This window comes from Felis catus, chromosome A2 (assembly GCF_018350175.1).
Source record: "Felis catus isolate Fca126 chromosome A2, F.catus_Fca126_mat1.0, whole genome shotgun sequence".
NCBI lineage: Eukaryota > Metazoa > Chordata > Mammalia > Carnivora > Felidae > Felis > Felis catus.
The window spans coordinates 25,160,889-25,175,609 of NC_058369.1; the positions used below are offsets into that span (position 1 = coordinate 25,160,889).

Consider the following 14,721-nt stretch of genomic DNA (forward strand, 5'->3'; position numbering starts at 1 on the left):
ATTTGGTGGTGAGTGGTAGAATTACACGTAATTATTTTACTTCCTTTTTATATTTTTCTAAACTTCTCAAAGTTTTTACAATCAACACAAATTAATAGTTAATAATATAACAAAAATTAACCTTACAAAAGCAAAAATTTATAAAATTGGTCTTCTTAACTTATTACTTTTTAGCAAAAAATCTACCAAACAGTCTTAAATTATTAATTATCTAGACCAGAAGTTGACAAACTATGGCCTGCCTGTTTGTGTAAATAAAGTTTTGTTGAAACACAGCCACATACGTTCATAAATGATGGAGCCTGCTTTTTGCTACATCTGTAGAGTTGAATAGCTGCGAGTAGGCACATGGAAACGCTATACCCCTTTTCTAACCTGCCCTAGGATGGACCTCTTACTTCCTCACTTCAATTTCTCTTCACAACATGTCTCTACTTGTTTTGCCACACAGCCCAAACTGGATATAGCAGGAAGCTAATGAAGCTGAAGCCCCTCCTTAGAACGGTACCCATATGGTCTTGTGTTTTTATAAAATTTGTAAAAGGATATTTTTAAATTCTTTTTCTTGAAGAAGCCCCCAGATTCTATGTTTCAGACTCCTCAAGTGTGAATCCACCCCCACCCAAAGCCCCAGACATTTTACCACCCTTACTCCATTTTTAAGACCATAGTGTGTTTGGTGGTAAGAAAGGTCTTGTCCACCAACCCCCAAGGAGCTTTAGGCATGGTGAGCTCTTTTGATTTCCAATCCCCAGATAGCCAGTTCTCACAGACCGAGGCAGCTACCCATCAGTATACAGCTCTAGAGACCACAGGGAAGGGGGCCCACCTGGGCCGGTCCTCAGGATCCACCAGAAAGCTCAGAGCAGACCATCCAGATGGAGGACCCCTGATGGCACCACACCCATAAAAGGAAGAGAAGAACACACTGGTTCACACATACTGTCTCTTAGCCATTCGTTACCTCCATTGAAATCCTACCAGCCAATTTATGTATTTCATGATACAGAGCTTCTGTAATCATAATAGCATTTTCAAATGATAAGAGGCAAGCGGATGCTGTAAAACTGCTTTCTAAAAAGTCAAGTTGACCACGAGAACAAGAAAAAAAGGGATAAAATCACATAAGTGTGCACAAATATCTTGTTGTTTATTTAAAAAACTTCTTCCAATTCAAACCATTATGGTGGGGCATTTATATCAATCCAGAGCCTACAGAGCCCAGCTGTCCAATCAAATGCCCATCCGTGCCTTAACTGTAGGTGGATACTGTCCTTCATTCTCTGGCTCTTGGTCTCTTCCTGGTCTATTCTTATCTTGTCTTTCCCCAGTGTGGGGGAGGGGGCATCTTTGTGGACGGCAGCTGGCGGTTTTGATAAGCAGGTGTCAGGAGTATGAAAATGACCTTGCTCATCAGCTGGTGGGAACCCAGCAGACAAGGGAGTCACTGTATCACTGTCTACTAGGTCCCAGCCCCCCAAACCAAGGCACTGTGAGGCCCAGGAGGAGGGAGAGAGGGAAGCTTTCTCACACACACACACACACACACACACACACACACACACACACACACAGTAGAGGGGGTGGGGGTTGACCAGACGAAAGAAAATCTGCATAATTTCACCCAGGAGAGGAAAAGCTTCCACTGAAGAGGAAAATTAAAACCTAACAATGAGGATGCATCGAGGTGTTTCCCAAACAGCAGAGATAGACAAAGAAAAACAAAGGAGATTGATCTTTAGGAAAATCAAAGGGAAAGTCTACATTCTCTGCAGCTCTGGCAAATGCAATTAGGAGAGAGTTGGCGGATGTGGAAGGAGAGGGATGTATATTCACCCAGCTGATTCCAGCATCCAGACAGCCAGGGCCGTGTCAATGGCCGTTACTGTACCAGCCACTGGAAGGGGTCCAACACACAGGACATGCTCTGGGGGGGGAGAGAATGTCCCCTAACCCAGTTTCCAATTAAATGTGGGTTAACTGGCACTGTTCCTTACAGCTCAAGGGGCCAATTCAGAGCTGAAAGGAGCGTTTTTCAAAATAAAAAAGGCTGAGCCCGCCAAACTAGCACCTTTTATTTTCTCACATCCTTTCGGTTGCTCAGCCTGACCCACTGCTAGCTGAGTTGACTCCCTGGTCCTCAGAGAAATGAGCCCTCCCAGCACCACCAGCTCCCAACCCAGACACCCTCCCAGCACATGTGGGGTTGAACTCCATTCCGCTTTTCCCATGGAGTGGTCACTGCTGCCCAAGTCTGAGTCGCCTGTGAAAGCCACACATTGTCCCCAACAGACAAAACGCTCAACCCAGGAGAGCGGTCCATTCACTCTTCTCTAAGAGCCGACCTCCTCCTGTAACTTCTAGAGGATGCTGCTGCCCAAACGGTCACTCTTCTCTTCCCGAAGCCCATCACTGACTCAAACGTGAGTAAAGAGCTTTCAGTGACACACCAGCACAAAGAAAGTGCAAACTGGAAACCAAGGCAAACTTCCAGCAACGGTTTTAAAGACCAAAGAGAAGTGTGGATATCAATTTGTTGGCAGTAATAATAAGTCACATTTATTACACACCAACTGAGGTACTAGGCTAAGGAAGTGTATTTTACTCGTTATCTCATTTAGTCCTCAGAGCTACCCTATAAGGTAGGTCCTATTATTAGCCTCACTTTACATTCAAGGAAACTATAGCCCAGAGAGGTTAAGTAATATACCCAAGGTTACACCACACAACAATCAGGATTTGAACCAAGGCAGTCCATCTCCAGAGCCTGTGTTCTTAAATACCATGCTATCATTATTACTAAACCGATTCAGAATTGTAAAATTATAGTCATGCTAACGTGTTCATATTTGGGGGGGGGGGTTGTGATTTTTCAGCTTACTTTTAGGTCACTTCTCACCCTCCCCCCAAGAGATGCTATAAACTGGCTTTTCAAATATAAAAATCACAGGTACCAAACAATGTGATGAGTATGTGATACCTGTCATCTTATTTAAACCTCATGACCACCCTACAAGGTTGGTATTAATACGATCTCATCTATAGATAAAGACACTGAGGTTCAGGAAGATTAACAGCCTTACCCAAGGTTATAAAACAGAGCAGGGATTTGAACCCAAGAGTGCCTGTTACCAGCATGTACATTCTTTCTACTATATATATCATCTTTCACAGAGTTTCAAGATTTTCCAGGAAAAAAAAAATCAATAGTATCATGAAATGAGGGTGAGACCACAGTGGATGGCTGGACTATAGCCATGGACCATCTGGCCTTGAACCTGCAGCAGCCTGTGACCTTTGGCAAATCCCACCTCTCTTGAGGCCTCGGTTTCCTTGTCTGTGAAGGAGGAGCAAGAGAGCAAGGGGGCCTTCTAATACTCTAACTGGACAATGTGCATTCACGACCATGTAGAGCATGGGGGGGGCTCTGTGTTTGTCCTCCATGGACAGTAACTTCCCTCTTCTCTCCCGACACAACTCCTCAGGACCAGGTTCCTAATTCTGTCCTTGAATGCAGGCCAGTATAGCCAGGAGAGAGTTTTTAGGCACAGCCTGAGACCAGACAGTGGTGAGGAAGGGACAGGTCTTCTGGGAGGAGGCAGGGACTGGGGCAAAGCAGGGCATCTGGGAAGAAGCTAGTAAAGAGTGTTTGAACAAGTATTGACCCTTGATCTGAGGGGTAGGAACACAGGTAGAAACTCACCAACCTTTGCCTTTAATTTGATACACACCGTACATAAAATAAAGCTTAAAAAACAAAACAAAAAAAAATATTTGAAGAGATGACAATCAGACCAGGCAAGATTCTGCCAAATTAAAACTTTGTTACTATACACACTCCACATAAAATACTTAACATCCCATCAAAGACACCCCTTTAAAATTGTCTACCTTCTAAGTTCGTCATAGAGAGGGGACGAAAATCACCAAGATGAATTATTATGTTCAGTGAGTGGGCCAGGGGTGAGAGCAGGCCCAGGGAAATCCTTCATTTAACAATCAAATCTCAAAGTGCCCAGCTAACACTTTTAACTCTACTCCTGTTTCTATGTGTAATTCAGTAGAACAAGTAAGGCCTAGAATTTCAGGTAGGGACTTAGAATCCTGGCTCTGTCACTGACTTGCTGGACCCTAGGGTTGGATAAGGAATCACAGCCCCTTGTAGCCATCCCTCCTACCTGTGAAAAAGGACAGCAAAGACCACAAAAGAAAGGGGATCGCTGGCCCCGATGGCACAAACATTGGGGGTTTCTGCCACTGTGCCTCTGATTGCCTGTCTGTGGGTAACTGCACTTGGCTTTCCCATTGGGGGAACCACCTTTTCCCCCTCTCAGTCCATGGGTCCAGGTGAGGCTGATCTTATCCCCCCACCCTTGAGTTCCAGAGACAGCATGTGTCCCAAGTGGAACAAATATGAGTCTACTTGGGAAGTCCTATTGGAACAAGTGGGAATGATAAACTCTCCACAGCTGTGGGACAATATCAGCCTGTAGCTTCTGGGAAGTATCCTGTGAAGGAACCTTCCTGGGAATGAAGCCAATACAGAAGAAAGTGGAGCCAAGGGAAGTAAAGAGTGAAACCAAAACCTAATAACTCTGAGCCCCTGGATCTGGCCATGCCTGAAGCTACATACTGTTGGGCCACCCATTCATAGGAACCCCATATTCCCTTAATCCAGACTGAATTTTGTTTCTGTCACTTGCAACAATAACAAATCCTGACTGAATGGAACCACTGCATACAATCACAAGAACTCCTAGTTATAAGGGACACTGAAGGCCATCCATCCAGCAGTGCACATATTAACATTCAGTAGTGGTATATTGGCCTAATGAACTAATGATTTATTCATGACTCTAGTTTCTGATGTCTCAAACTGAAGTAAAGCTATTCTGTTGGCGTTACTCTAAACCACGGGAGAAACCACTGCATCTCCATGGGGCAATAATGCAAATTATGGCAAGTAGCTCAAAATACTTTTTTTTAAGTTTGTTTATATATTTTGAGGGGGGTGGGGCAGAGAGAAAGGGAAAAGGAGAATCCCAACAGGCTGCCATACTGTTGGTGCAAAGTCCCACATGGAACTCGATCCCACAAACTGTGCAATCATAACCTGAGCTGAAACCAAGAGTCAGACACTTAACCAACTGAACCACCCAGGTGCCCTTTGACATACTTTTTTAATTAAAAGAGAGACAGAGCACAACCAGATGTGGCTCACTCCAGGAATGCATGGATGGGTCAATATTAGGAAATATATCAGTACAATTTACCTCATTAACAGGACCAAAAGGAAAAACACATATGTCTTTTTAGATGTCAATCTTGTTAAATTTCAACATTTATTCCTGACTCTTTAACAAAATCTCTTAACAAAATAGGAACAGAGAGGAACTTTCTCAAGAAATATACAGCTCAAACTGAGAGCCAGCACTCCCACTGATGTCAGTATAAGGTAAAAAAATGACCTGAAATATAGTCATTGTTTAACATTATGCAGAAAGCATTTGCCAATCTAATTAGACCAATAAACAAACAAACAAAGCTTTACCAATTGGGAAGGAAGAAGAAGCAAAATACAATTAACTTGCAGAAGATGTGATTATGTGCCTGAAAAAATCCCTCCTCACACACACACAAAATAATAATAATAATAATAATAATAATATCTAAAAAACTATTAGAACCAATAGGACAATTTTACAATATTAGTCAACATTAATAAAATAAATTATTAACCAATAGCTTTCCTACATGCAGAAAACAAAACAAAACCAAACAAGAAAAGTGATTTTTCTAAAACATATTCCTTCTTGTACTCCTGTTTCTGCTTCCTGTTTAGTTCCCAGCCCTTATAAAACCTAAACTAAACTACAAAACACTCCAGGGGTGGGGGCACCTGGGTGGCTCAGTCGGTTAAGCAACCAACTTAGTCGTGATCTCACGGTCTGTGAGTTCAAGTCCCATGTCCAGCTCTGTGCTGACAGCTCAGAGCCTGAAGCCCGCTTCGGACTCTGTGTCTCCCTCTCTCTGCCCCTCCCCTGCTCGCTCGCTCGCTCTCTCTCTCTCTCTCTCTCTCTCTCTCTCTCTCAAAAATAAATAAACATTTTAAAAATTAAAAAAAAAAACACTCCAGGGAAGGGACCCTGTTAGATGTTATCCGGCTCCTGCCTGTCCTAGCCAGAGGTATATCCCTGAGTCCAGCACAGTGCCTGGCATTGAGCCTCCATCAATACCCATCCTTGAGGAAGACGCTGGCTGCTGCTCGGGCTACACATGGCACACACAACACCACACACAGGTGGGACAAAGCCACATTCGGCTACAGTCCCAGCAGTAATCTTTGGGGAAGCCTTACCCCGAGTTCTCATGCTCTCCTCCCACCTACAGAACACAAGCCTCAAGACTCTCCCTATGCACACCCTAGCAGAACTCCCAAACAAAACCAGCACCTCATAAATGTATCTTGATAATTTCCATTAAGGCTACACACCACCATCCGTGGCCTCCCCAGCTCTCCAAACCCAATTCACCACCCTTGTTGTTGAAAAGGTTGATTCATCTCCAGGGAAAGTGCCAGGCTCTAGCCTGGAAGGAATTTTCTATGGATTCCCCAAAAGGGAGATTGCTGCACCTGGTCTCCACCCAGCAAAGGCTCAGCATCAGGACGGGTGCTGCTTTTCACCCAAGATCCATCCTTCCACAGAGTGGGGGCTGGTTCAGCTTCCTCTGCCAGATGAGTGGGGGCCACAGACCAAAACTCTCAAAGACTCTCTTTTCCTACCTGCTGTGTTCCATGAATTGCATTTCTTGGAACACCACGGAGTGCTTTGCCCATTCAAATGCCCTCCAGTTTGAGTGTTTTTAGAGATTTTCCAAGTACTCACTATATGTTAGATCTTGCTAGGCCCTTCTTCATGCCCTTCTTGTGTTCTATTATTTATCTCTCCTTCTTTACTGTAAGCAAGGTCCACATCTGACTATATCCCCCCAGAATGCCTGATGGAGTGCTGAGCACATGAAAGATACTCAAATAATCGCTGGCTGGATTCTTTGAGAAATCAACATACGTTAGGGATAGTCACAGGAAAGCAACAACACAGAACTTAAGGTTCAGGAGCCTGAGTCTTGTCTTGGCTCTTCCATCCCTTGCTAGAGGACCACAGTCCAGCCCCTGACTTCTCAAAATCTCAGTTCCTCATCTGTCAAATAATATCGTCTCCCTCAAGGGGTCTTCATGTGTCTCAAATAATATCACATACACTCACTAAATTACTTTAGCAATAACCAAGTAAACTGTCTGCGGGATTATGCCAATGAATGGAATAAGGGGCTTATTCTGTTTTCACATTTGTTCAACAAATGTTTTCATCCCAGGCACTGCCCAGAGAAGTCAGTGAGAAGGAGACACACAGACCCCATCTGCCCTCATGGGGCTTATAGTTGTTTTATTTTTTTTTAATTTTTTTAACGTTTATTCATTTTTTGATATAGAGAGACAGAGCGTGAGCAGGGGAGGGGCAGAGAGAAAGGGAGATGCAAAATCTGAAGCAGGCTCCAGGCTCTGAACTGATAGCACAGAGCCCGAAGCAGGGCTAGAACTCAGGGACCGTGAGATCATGACCTGAGCTGAAGTCAGATGCTTAACCAACTGAGCCACCCAGGGACCCCATGGGGCTTATAGTTGTTTTAAACAACATGCTGAAAATTTTAGGCTTGAAAGGAAAAACTCACCAACCAACCTCTTTCTTTTAAGCCAGAGAAGAATCTGAAAAGCAAAGAGACACCCCCAAGGTCACAGAGCCAGGAAGAGAGCAGTGCTTGCACAACATTTTTTTAACTTGCATCTAGGGCTTTTTACATGGGAGGGAGAGTTTCTGCTTGAATGAAAACCTTTTTGAAGATGCCTGAGCCTCCTGCTTACCCTCAACTCACTCGCCAGGAGGCTTATAATAGGGGTTGGAAGATTTGTTCTACCTTTTGCCTACTATACTATTATAAAGTTCCTAACGGAGGGGAGCCTAGGTGGCTCAGTCGGTTCAGTGCCTGACTTGGTTCATGTCATGATCTCGCCGTTTGGTTCATGGGTTCGAGCCCTGCACCGGGCTCTCTGCTGTCAGCTTAGAGTCTGCTTCAGATCCTCTGTCCCCTCTCTCTGCCCCTCCCCCACCGCAGCCTGTGCACACACACCCTCTCTCTCTCTCTCGAAAACTAAACATTAAAAAAAAAAAAAAAAACTAAAGTTCCTAATGGAAAAAAAAAAAAGTGCTATATCATTCAAAATCCAGCATCTGTGTTCTTGGTTACTTTGCCTTTCTGTCCTATGCACATCGCTGAAGCTCTGGGAGGAAACTTCAAGATTTCCCAACCCAGCACATCCCCAGTGTGACCTATGCAACAGCAGATGAGGAAGGCTACACACTCTACCCTCTCCTGAGAGGCCCCTCCATGCACACTAGCTCTGTTGGGTCCTGCGAGAAAGGCCACATTTATCTGAGCTTAAGTCAGCAATACCCAAATAAAGTTTGGCAGCAAGCCCCATTGTTCCCTGCAAAGCCTACTGATGCTTGGAAGAAATAATATTCTAATGAGGAGACTATAGGTTACTGAGGGGACCTCTAAGAAGACAACTTGGGGAGGTAAAGCACCTTGCCCAAGGTTACCGGGCTTCTGAGTCTAAGAGATAAGGCTAGAACCTCAGGTCAGGAGAAATTATACCCTCCCTTTTGCTGGGTTTCCAGCTTCTCAAGGTCAGCAGCTGAATTTCTAGAGGAAGTACAGCAGGGCCCCACACAGCCCTGTGGGCAGTGGACAAAGAACTAATAAAAATCAGTGACCAAAACAGCTCCAGCCTAAGGACAAGATGCACGCTGATAAGGGATCAAGAGAACAACTAACAACAGGCAGCAGCACTAAGCTGTCTACAGGTGAGAGCTCTTGAGCATGCGACAAATCAGTGACCTCGAGCATGAAACAGAACACCACTCTGGGGCAAATCTCAGTGTTGGATTCAGCCCTTCATGTCTAAAAATTACTAATCACCATCTAAAAACTACTGTTTTCTATCCAGTTCAGTCAACTGAAGCTGCTCCCTGTGCACTGGACCCTGAGCCAGGTGTGGGTGTCCCTGCACCAGATGAGGCCAGCCTTCCAGGAGAGTAAAGTCTAGCAGAGCTGGCACAAAGGAGGTGCTCAAGACACTAAAATAAAGGAGTGAGCCAGAGAGGATCTTTATTTTCATAAAGAGACATGCATTTGTCTAATCTGAGAGTGAAAGGCCTTAATAATTCCTTATCTGAGCATTTTCCCATAGAGCAACATCCCAAAGGGATGCTGACTGACTGAATAAATGAATGAATGAGTGAATGGATGAATGAGCAAATGAATGAACTTAAACCTCTCCATTTCTCCAGCATGGGCTAAGTGCCATCCACCCACCCATTTCCCCACAGGTCCATTTATAGGATGGATTTACAAGAAGAGTAAGGACTTCTCCCCTCAAAATTTTCCTCTTTGAACATCAGAAATTCCACCTGCCTAACTCCACTGCTGCACAGCTGAGGAAACTGAGGCACAGTCACTGATGGCAGCAGAAAACTGAACTCCCCAGGGGCTTAATCTTCTAGAAATCCTGTGTTCTAGTGAGTTAGCAGCTAGAGCTAGACGTAGTGACTCACGGTTGCTCAGTCAATAAAGGCTGTGAGATGAGGTCTCCTCAAAAAAGTCACTAGACGAAAAAGACAGAATGGCCACAAAGCTCAGGAGCAAAAACTGTGTCCCCGCAGAAGGAAGTGTGGTCTGTAGGCAGGGCCTGGAGCCACTCTCCTCGGAAAAGTGGGGGTGGCCCCAGGTGAGCTGAAGTCCTTCTCTCTGGCTGCCTTTGTCACAGTACCTCACCTCAGGGACCCAGGGTCTACCCCTTGTCACTATTCCACCCCATAACTCATCAGTCCAGAAATACTAGTGGGCACCTACTGTGTGCCACACATTGGGTAAATGATAGGGGAGATTTGGTCCTATGGAATTCACAGTCCAATAGGTAAGGCAGACACTAAAAAGATGAACACATTTAGGATGAGAAATAGTGTCGACTGGTTATCATTTCTAAAATGTCAAGCCCCACGTTGGGTTCTGTGCTGACAGCTCAGAGCCTGGGACCTGCTTCAGATTCTGTGTCTCCCTCTCTCTCTGCCCCTCCCCCGTGCACTCACGCTCTCGCGCTCTCTCTCTCTCTCTCTCTCTCTCTCTCAGAACAATAAACATTAGAAAGAAATTAAAAAAAAATAAACAACAAAAGTGAAAACAGTAACCTTTATTAGGTGCTTACTATATGTTAGGTGCTTTACTATAATTAACTCAGGACATGTCCCAGCAAACCAGTGCAGGAGACACTATTATCCCCACTGACCAATGAAGAATCACTTTTCTACTTAACCATTGCTTATCATGTGTGTGACTACCTCCTGCCCGCCACTCCCCCCCGCCAACTCTGAATTCTCTAACAACTCGTCTTACCCATCTTTTTGTCTCAGGTACACAGGTAGTATTCAATAAATGCCCACTGAACGAATAATCAAATGATCAATGGGCAAGTTTCCTTCAAGGCATTATCTGCTAATAAGCTCAATTTTTGGAACAAGTGTGATCAGTGTTCTAATAATGACATGAGAGGTAGCTGTGATGTACAAAGAGCCAGAGCCACAGCCAGACCCTAAGACCTGAGACAGAGGCTTGTCTGTGTGAACTTGAACAATAACATCATCACCCTAGGCCTGATGGCTTAAAACTGTTGATGAAGAAGCAAGAAATGGTAATAAGGAGCCGAGGATCTTCCAGGTCTAAATTTGCTGGTCTCTGAAACATAATGGGAGGAGGGCCTCAGGAAGCCATCTGGAATTGCATACTGCCTGCTTTTAGAATGAGATCTAAAGTTACAATTTTATTTACGTATTTAGTTTTTAATGTTTATTTTTGAGAGAGAGAGAGAGAGAGAGAGAGAGAGAGAGTGTGTGTGTGTGAACAGGGGAGGAGCAGAAGAAGAGAGGGAAACACAGAACCCAAAGCAGGCTCCAGGCTCTGAGCTGTCAGCACAGAGCCCGATAAGGGGCTCCAATTCACAAACTGCAAGATCATGACCTGAGCCGAAGTTGGATGCTTAACCGACTGAGCCACCCAGGCGCCCCTAAGATTACAATTTTAGAGTAGGGTGACTGATCAGGTCTGTGGGGGTGAGTGACACATCTCCCTCCATAGCTCAGTGGGTGTATTTATCCTAATAAAGCAGATTTACCCTCATGATAAATATGCTCAACCTGCTGTTAAAACAAAAAAAACAAAAAACAAGCCCAGGTGCCTAGCTGGCTCAGTCAGAGGAGTGTGCAACTCTTGATCTCCGGATCATGAGTTCAAGCCCCATGTTGGGGATAGAGAGGACTTAAATAAATAAATAAATAAATAAATAAATAAATAAATAAATAAACTTAACAATAATAATAATAATAATAATAATAAAAACAAGCCCAAATTGAAGTCATTTCCCCCCACACCAGCAAACCAAGACTTCATTAGAGTTTCAACCTATCCCAGGAACGTGACCTTTTTACAAGTCAACCTGAAAATTTTCTAAGCAGCATTAGTCAGGTTATCTGCAAGGTTAAAACCCTGCTGTTCCCTCCCTGACCCTAAAAAGGTGTCTTGGCCTGAAACAATCTTTCTTTTGCTAATAATTTCCTTGCCCCACCCTCCTTCCTATAAAAACTTTCCATTCTGTACACCTCGTCCAAGCTCCTTTCTACTTGGTATGTGAGATACTGCCCAGTTCATGAATCACATAATAAAAGCCAATTCGATCTTCAAATTTACTTGGTTGAATTCTGTTTTCTCACCCTGGAAAACCCCTTTCCAGAGAAGCATTTTGGACAAACTCAGGTGAGGCTGCCACCCCCAACGATATCCCAGAGCAAAGGGGCTAGTTAGTGATCTGAAGGAGCCTGTGCTCACATACCAGCTGGAGACAAAACCCAAAACCAAACTCTCAGCTCCCATCTCTCCTCCAGGAAGACCATGGATGCAGAGTAGCAACCAAGGCAACTGCAAACATGGGCCTGATGGCCCCACAGCTACGTCCTCGAGGAGAAGTTAACATGGGTCTGTTTGCCACTGCAAGTGAGGGCAATGCTAGGAGCTGGGGCTCCGTGGCAAGGTAGTTTTTGTGGTTTGGGTTGGTTTTGAATGAATTTTTGTCTTAATGTTGCCTAGTGGCCACAATGAAGGTAATAACACAACTTCCTATCTTACGGGGCCATGTGAGAATTAAATGAGCTATGTCAGCCCAGTGACCCACACAGAGCCTGACACATACCATAAACTCAGATGGCTGCCAATGATGATGGTGGTGACAGTGGGCGGTGGAAGGAGCCACCTGAAGTAGGAAAATCCAACCAAAGTCTCTTCAAAACCAGGAGTCAAAAGAGAAGCAGGTAATCCTGATACACTCCCCTGGAGAAGCATGCTTAGATACTTTTCAGAAGGGAAAACGAAGTGGTGCCCTCTTCTGGATGGGATCAGGGCTGCCCAAATGTCCTGGGCCTCAGGAGAGGTCACAAGACCCCTGTGAGTATAGGCTCTCCATGTGCCATTGGGAAATGAAACAGGTAACAGAGAGACCCAAGGAGATGAACTTCCCCAGAGAAGGGAGAGGAAATGACAACTATGGAGAGATACCATTGTTCACTCAACATACCAGCAAAAATAAAGGAGCATGAAGAGCTGAGGGGCAGTGGGAGGGCAGGCAAACAGGAAATCTGGCACCCTATTGACAAATGGTCTTTAGAGAATGACTTGGAAATCTTTAGTAAGATCTTAAATGTACACACAGGATGGCACGACAACTCCACTCCTCGGTAACCTCCTAAGAGAACTATCCACGCCTTTGTGCAGGAAGCACACACCAGAAAGTGCCCCCCAACACTGATATAAGGGCAAACAATGGGACCCACCTACCCACCACTCACAGGAACATGGCTCAATAAACAGTGGATTCTTATACCATGAATACACTATTCATTTTGTGATAGACAAAAACTAGGTAGGGGCACCTGGGTAGCTCAGTCAGTTGAGCATCCAACTCTTGATTTCAGCTCAGGCCGTGATGTCACAGTGGTGGGATCAAGCCCCGTGTTGGGCTCTGTAGTGAGCGTGGAGCTCACTTGGGGTTTTCTCTCTCTCTTCTCTCTGCCCTTCCCCTGCTTGTGCATGTGTGCGCACTCTCTCAAAAAACCAAAACCAAAAACAAAAAACAAAGTAGATTCTCATACACAGTCTTGAAAACATTTTAAGGCATATTATTGAATTTTTAAAAAATGTTACAAAATAGACCAACATGCATAGCATGACAACCTATATCAGGAAGGAAGGAAGGAAGGAAGGAAGGAAGGAAGGAGGGAGGGAGGGAGGGAGGGAGGGAGGAAGGAAGGGAGAGAGAAAGAAAGAAAGAAAGAAAGAAAGAAAGAAAGAAAGAAAGAAAGAAAGAAAGAAAGAAAGAAAGAAAGAAAGAAAGAAAGAAAAGGAAGAAAGAAAAGAAAAAAGGAAGGAAGGAAAGAATGACTTTTTCTACGTATATAAGCACCTAGAAAAAGTTCTGGAAGGAAATGTACAAAAGGAGGTCACAGTAGTTACTTCTGGGAAAGGCAGGTGTGGGATGGGGAGGCTGGCAATGAAACCAGGCAGGGTGTGTCACCTATTTTTAACTAAGAAAAAATGTATCTATGCATCTCTTGGGCATTAAAATAAAATTAAATGAATACATTTATTTTTTAAGGAGAAAAAGAGGAGGGAGAGAGAGAGAAAGACATAGCTGCCAAGAGCTAAGGGGCTGTCTTTGCCTCCCTCCAGGACTGGCCACCCACACATACAGACACAGCTCATCTGAGCAAGTGTCCATAGTTCTCAGAATCCAGTATTTAATTCTATACCTCATTAGTTCTATTTATACCAACTCTTCCTTCTGATTCTTAGAAAAATTCCCTCATACTTAACAAAAGTATCCTCCTCTGGTGTCAGAAATTGGAGATATGAAAAGGGGACACATGAAATTCTGCTATCTCCAATTCTTGATGGCCTCCACTGACTTATATAGACTTAGATGAAAGCCTACATTGCATTTAATTGGTGCCTGTGAGAATTTTTTAAATCTTAATTTTTAAAGATACTTTTACCTTTCTTTGTTTTCTTCCATTCCTCTGAAGACGCACTGATTCATTACTGTGGAACTGTCCATAGACACAGCATGGCCAGGCCAGGTCTTCTTTCTGAAAAAAAACAAAACAACCCAATGTTTAGAACCTGGACATATTTCTGTTATAAATGCACAGAGAGTTGCATTAAATACATACAAGGGGGATATGTCAAAGGCTGCCCAGTATCCATTAAAATCCATTCTCCCTTTCTTCCATAGTTATTTGAGTTTTATCAGGGTCTACATTTCCCAGCATCCTTGCAGGTAGGTGTGGCACTGAGTTCCCAATTCCATTGAGTTCCCAATGGAATCAGAGAGGAAAGGTGCCATTTCCCCATATAGGTCTTAAGACATGAGCATGCCTTATCCACCCTTCCCACTGGCTCCCACTGGCTAACTCAGCTCTGATTGTGCACATGATGACCATGCATTTGGAAATAATGGAGTGACAAGACAGAAGGCACCTAGGCCTATGAATGACTGCA

The 14,721-nt window shown here is 44.2% G+C and overlaps 1 protein-coding gene across 6 annotated transcripts in view; it reads right to left on the bottom strand.

Annotated features, from left to right (window-relative positions):
• Positions 1–14,721, bottom strand: part of ARHGEF3 (Rho guanine nucleotide exchange factor 3) — a 310,006-nt gene that overhangs the window by 256,664 nt on the left and 38,621 nt on the right. For 5 of the 6 annotated variants that reach the window (XM_023249854.2, XM_045051706.1, XM_023249855.2 and 2 more), the window contains exon 2: positions 14,217–14,309. In XM_023249854.2, coding sequence (XP_023105622.2) covers positions 14,217–14,309 — 93 coding nt within the window. Of the gene's footprint in view, positions 1–14,216; positions 14,310–14,393; positions 14,453–14,721 lie in introns of those variants that run through there. The other variant, XM_045051705.1, reaches the window with a different exon arrangement.